Source organism: Lycorma delicatula, chromosome 1 (assembly GCF_047948215.1).
Source record: "Lycorma delicatula isolate Av1 chromosome 1, ASM4794821v1, whole genome shotgun sequence".
Lineage (NCBI taxonomy): Eukaryota > Metazoa > Arthropoda > Insecta > Hemiptera > Fulgoridae > Lycorma > Lycorma delicatula.
In genome coordinates, this window is record NC_134455.1 from 207,256,183 (window position 1) to 207,262,776 (window position 6,594).

General features: G+C 28.0%; 1 protein-coding gene across 1 annotated transcript in view; it reads left to right on the top strand.

Moving 5' to 3' along the window:
* CCT3 (chaperonin containing TCP1 subunit 3) overlaps positions 1–6,390 on the top strand; it is a 64,589-nt gene extending 58,199 nt beyond the window's left edge. The window contains exons 11-12 of the mRNA XM_075371170.1: positions 4,037–4,149; positions 5,686–6,390. Of these exons, the coding sequence (XP_075227285.1) occupies positions 4,037–4,149; positions 5,686–5,796 (224 nt within the window). The 3' untranslated portion in view covers positions 5,797–6,390. The remainder of the gene's footprint in view (positions 1–4,036; positions 4,150–5,685) is intronic.
* Positions 6,391–6,594: the final 204 nt, after the last annotated feature.

Here is a 6,594-nt window from a genome sequence, read left to right on the forward strand (position 1 = left end):
ATATGCTACAAATTTTACCAATATATGTGCATGTTAAGTTTTTCTGTAAAATTACATGGCTTGATTCAATGCTGATATCTGCCTCAGCAATTTTGGGCAATTAACTACTACATGAACCATAACATGATCTGTTGATGTGAAAGGGTCGCCCAGACTTTGGTTCTTAATTGATTTACATTCTGCTGTCTTTAAAACAATTGAATCTTTCATATTACTTGTGAATAAGTTCCCCAAATGCTTGTAGAAATATTTAATGTCTCAGAATTTAGCTTAAACATATTGTTTTTCAGAATTTTTCACTTTCATATTGTTAAAAATACAAGAAGTTACTTCAACTTTTACAGCTCGAAAACTAACAATGTGAACATTGTGTAGCGTAACACATAAAACTGCATTGTTTTTTGTTTTTTTTTGAGAGTTGCCTCTTGTGGAACTATGCTCTGCACTGGTTTGAATGCTATTACTAAACTTTGGTCTTTTTAACACAACTTATAATTTATGTTTATTAGATTTATTATGCTATTGCTATTATTTGCTCTCTATTAGCTCCAAAAGTTACTGTATCTAATTTACTTCAATAATGAGGGGCTAAGCTAAAGTCCCACAACCACAAAATATTTATTTTTTTGCAATTTAAGTATTATGTAGCAGATAACAAGGGAGTTTAATAGAATATTATTTAATTTGTAATCATTATATAAAAATTCAATACTATCATGAGACCAAACATTATCAATATGATAGTAATATTTTCCAATGTTTCTGAATAGATTTATGCCTTCAGAACCAGTTCAAAGCACTTATGTTTTTTTTTCTATAGTATACTCCTTGATCAGATCTCCACTTAAGCAGCTGAACTGGATTTCAGTTTCAGTCTGCATTTTTTAAGTTACACATTATTTCTAGATGGCAATTTTAACCATCTGTCTTGTCTTTGTTGTATTTTAACTATTTCCCATTTGAAATAACAACATGAGATTGCAGCACACCCTATGCCATATGCTGGTCTCCTGGTCAAAGTGCACGAAGTCACACGACAGCTATATTGCTGCTATCTAAATTTATTTTTATGAACTAAACCTTTATAATACTATTCGCAGTACTGTTTTTTTTAAATTTTTCACGCAGTAAAATGTTTTTAACTGTCTCATTTGGACGTGAACAATTGTGTTTTGTTTCGAAACTTGATTGACTTACATTGTATGTGCAAAAATGGCTTCTATGAGTGCCGATGATGTTTCTGACAGTGATATTGAAGATTTAGTATTTTTAAGTGATGGTGACTTCTGTTAATTTTAATAATGTTTCTGATGATAGTGATTCCTGCGATAATAATGAAAATTTAGATGATGGGTTCGAGGTGATAATAGGTTATACATGTATCACTTTGTAATGTCACTATTATAAATTAGCTTTATTATTTTCAAACAAACTTAAGTCTTCAGCATGGTTTTTATAACTTTAACATTGGAAAATATCTTATACAACTCAGAACTTTCTCCTCAAGAAAAATAGTAGGACGTAAATGAAGTCTTCTAGCTGCAATAAAATTGTCAAAATCATCTCACCAGCTCATAAAAATTGAAAAATATGTTCAGAATTGTATACTTTGTAGCTCCAAAAAGATAAAATGTCAGTTAGGAAAAGGAATTATGTCTTCCTTCTTGTATAAACAGTGCAATTTCCCATTATGTAGAGTTGGATGTTTCCTTGAGTATTACCAAGAGAGAGATGTTAAACTCTCCCAATAAAAAATAGTCTAATTTCTTTTAAGTTTCAGGTTTTTATATTAATTAGTAGTAGGTTTTTAAAGTATAGACCAAATTTTATTGCTGTAGTGATAAATGCAATGAAATAAACAGTATGTGAGTGAATGGTTCCATGACATCTTTATTGTCACTTAGCAGACCCTCACATCCTTTCAATCATTCAGGTGTACGTACCTGTATCAGGATCTATGAAATTGTTATTGTGATTTACTTTGAAATGCATAAATCTTACTTCCTGTATCACTTATAATAGCTGACACCATTATAATGTAATAATGTCTGGCTTCAAATAAGAAACTGAATTTGTGAAGTAGCCACATGCTGAGTTAACAATTCATTAAGAAATCCATGTCAACTGTATCTGAATACACTCATTCTTATCTTTGAAATTCACTCACACCTGTGAGTAAAAATCTGCCTTGCTATTGCTGGCAGTTTGGCAAACTAAACCCCATTCCCTACTCCATACGCCATATACTTAAGCAAAGTTTATCTATTGGCCTACAAATGTAATGTTTTTTCAACAATTTTTTTTCCTAGAACATTATGTATAGTTGAGATTGTTGAGCCTATAAAATTGCATATTCTGAAAAATATCCCAATAATTGTTCATTGAATGACAATTTAAGATGGTTCTTAATGTTCTATTCATACAGTAAGTCAGTATAATAATTATTGTAATTACAAATTATGTTTATTAGTTCAGAAATCGTAAAATAATATAAAAACTTATTTTTTTCTACTGTAAAAAAGTTGTCAGCATTATGCATACACTTGCACCTACAGTGTAATATTTATTAGCATTATAGTTTAGTGTTCTTCTGTTGATGACAAATATTAACATGTGTTTGATTGATTGGCAATAACCAAAGATTCTGAATATGAACTACCAGAATATTGCAATAACGCATGTATGCCAAACCACTCCAGCTGCAGTTACTGAAGGTTACACAACTTATACTCACTATGATGTGTAATATATAGTTCTTTACTTTCAGTGTTCTCACTTTTGTTTCCTGAAATGAAAAATTTAGAATATGATCATCAAGAATTATTTTAAAAAAATAGCTGTGATTTTTTTCCCAAAATGTTAATAAGTTCCATACTCAAATTTATGAGTTTTATGCAGTCTAATCTTTTTAACTGACAATATTACTCAAGTAGTATATGCACTGTTAGAAAAATTCACTTACTAGTTACTATAGGTTGAGTTTCATTTAGTTACTTATGATGGTCAACTGCTTAGAGTAATTGAAATTAGGAAACTGTGGGTATTTGATGTGCCCAGTATTGAATCTCCACTTTTTATAACTATCACTAGCTACATGAAGCTAATTTTTAATTGATATTTTTTGTTTTTAGTATCCTCTTCGCAGACATTTTCTAATAGCAACAAAATGCTGATATCTACAGTTCTCATCAATTTGCATTGCTGGATTTTTATTTATAGCACAGATGCAATTAAGGAATTTTGATTGCTTCTGGAAAGAATCTGAAACATTATTGTTTTGGATTAATAAGTTTTCCAGTAAAGATTAATAATTTCCTGAAAACTGTATAGTTGATGTCATATATAATATGATGTTCTTACATTTGTGTTTAAATCAGTTCATACTCATGAAAGCAGAATGTGTTAATGCCCATCTTGCTTTAGAGAATTAAGGTAAAACAATCTGTTGAATAAAACAAGCTGTTCCTTTCATTTTAATTATTTTATTATCAATATATACCAGTATTGACATAACAATTCATTAAGAAACAACATTCTGAACTAATAAACATAACTTGTATTTACAATAATTATTATTCTGACTTACTGTATTAATAGAACAATTAAAAACCATCTTAAATTGTCATTTAATGAACAATTAATGGGATATTTTTCAGAATATGCAATTTTATAGGCTCAGCAACGTCAACTATACATAATGTTCTAGGTAAAAAAAAATGTTTAAAAAACATTACATTTGTAGGTCAATGTATAAACTTTGCTAAAGTATATGGCGTATGAAGTAGGGAATGGGGTTTAGTTTGCCAAACTACCAGCAGTAGCAAGGCAGAAATTTACTTTGAAATGCATAAATCTAACTTCCTGTATCATTTGTAATAGCTGACACCATTATAATGTAATATATAGTAAAGTAATTTTTTGAAATCATTGTATATTATTATATTTTAGTTTCACTGAGTACCTTTAAACAAATAATAAATTAAACCTTAACAAATTGATTTTATAATAAATAGAATACTTTTTTTATTATTCACAGGTAGTACTACTTGGGGTATAAATGGTGAATCTGGACAGTTAGCTGATATGAAGGAACTTTGTATTTGGGAACCATTAACTGTCAAACTTCAAGTGTATAAGACAGCTATAGAAGTAAGTTTTAATTTTATGTATAATTTTTAATAGATACATAATTAATTACTAGTAAAAGTTATTGTAGTACATGAAATTCTTTATTCTACTATTATTATAAAATTAATGTGTAAGAATTATAACTAAACTGTAAACTACTTTTCAGTAACATGGGCTCTTTTCTCCTTTATAGTAGTTGAAGTCTCATTTTCAGTAATCTTTAGAATAAAAAATCCGGTTGAAATTTCAGTTTGCTTTTTGAACACCCCACCAGAATTGGATGAAGTCTTTCCTTAATTAAAAAATAACCACAGTAGTAGATTTGTTCCAAGTCATCATCTGATTCCAATTTTAACTGCTTGAACCATTCACATAAGACAGGAATAAAAATGGAACACGATTCGATGATAGTTGTTTACATATGACACTTTTTAATAAGACTGCTTAAGATGTGATCTTTTTTCAAATTTGTGTAGGTGATAAATAATTTATCAGTGAAGGAATTAATCCATTTTGAAGCCAATAAGACGTAACTGAGTAAAAATTATTCTGGCCCCTGGAGTTACTCAGTAGATGTTGCAGACGTGCAGTATAAAAGTCCATAAAACTTGAAACAAAAAAAATTATTTCTCTGTATAGAAATAAAATATTTAAAGGCACTGTCAAGCCACCTTATTGCTGCTAATTCTGCTCATGAAACACTTATGTCAGGATTAAGAATTGTTTCTACTTGTTGAACGTTGTTAGTCATTTATTAATGTAACTCATAATTCTAAGTTAGTAGAATTACTGTTTGTGGAGGAATTAAAAATATTAGTAGTTAAAACTCTTGTAAAATTTTAAAAACCAAACACTTGTTTAGAGGACATCATTAAATTAAACATTGTATTCTGTAGTTTTAGACTATAAGAAAAAAATTTCAATGTATTCTAAAAGGTAATTTTTGAAAATTCTGTTTTAATAGTTGTGTGATAATTAAAGAGGAATAGGTCATTGTATTATATTAGGGATTAATGATGCTCCAACAAAGTAGTTGCAGGGGCACAATAATTTCCCCCCAAAAACTAATTTGTGCTATGTATGTTATCTAGCATTCTGGTGTATTAATGTTTTATCTAATGTTCAGTCAAAACTTGTAATAAATTTACACAGGTGTGGCTGTGAAAATGGTACCAGTGTTTTTCTTCCTAAATAAATTTAAGACCAGCAATTTTTAACAGTAGTTTGATTTTTGTTCCATTACAACAATTTGTTAAATAGTTTTTTCTTTTATAAATAATTAGTTTCATTTTATGGAGAGATCACTGAACTTTTTGACATCTTTTTATAAAATTTGAAATGTAATATATTTTTGAATATTAAATGCTCTTGGAGAATACTCAATCTGTGTCATTATAGTGACAGTTATAAGAAAAATTTGGCAGTTTTGTTGTGCTGTTAATTGTGAGAGTGTAATACATTAGTAATGATTCTTATTTTTTCAATTGACTTTTGATCATTTTATTCATATTCATTCGCTGTTTATAACAAGAAAAAATTTTTTTTTTTTTGTTACAGACTGCAATACTTCTCTTAAGAATTGATGATATTGTATCTGGATCTAAAAAGAAAGACAAAGACGGGGAAACAAAATCAGCTCCTCCAACCGAAGAATCTATGAAGGAATAGAAGTTTCCAGAAATAACATAGATTTTAAGTGAAATAAAGAACAAAATAATTGAAAATATTTCTGGTTTTATCTACAATTTACTAAATGTTCATTTAGTAAATGTGAAAACAGATTGTTTTCTTCTATTTACATTAACTTATATTTACTGTGACAGTTATGAAAAATGATATAATTGTTTAATTATCTTCCAGATTGTTTGTTACTAATTCATTATCATTTAGCACTTCATTAGTTAGATATAATTGAAAACTATAAAAATTTGCTTTGTATTAATTATGTACATTATATGTGACTTGTAAATCGTAAGTGCCTAAATAATATACATTTATAACAGTCTTGCATTTTATTTTATTTGTTTATTCTATTCAGTATTAACAGAAATCCCTGATGTTGGTTTAACATCAGTATCATTTATATATTTATTCATTTTTAACAATCTGTATTGATAATTGATTTTGATTTTGGTATTGATAACATTTCTAATTAATGCATAGATTTATTGTTAAAAATTTGAGTAATGATTATACTTTTTGTTCAGTTTTTTACTTCTGTATAAAATGAGTTATAATAATTAAATATTGTCATATTTCGTATTTCTTATTGAATTATTTCAGGTCCTTTTTTTCTTTTTCTAATATTTGATCAAGAACAGAATTATTTTCTGTGACATACAATATTTTTTTTCCTAGTAATGAACTATAACTCGCTAAGTGTGGGTTTTAACCTTAACAAATAAAATAGCATTGATAAATATGAAAAAATGTAGATAAGAAGTGTAGTAAAGTGTAGATAAAGAA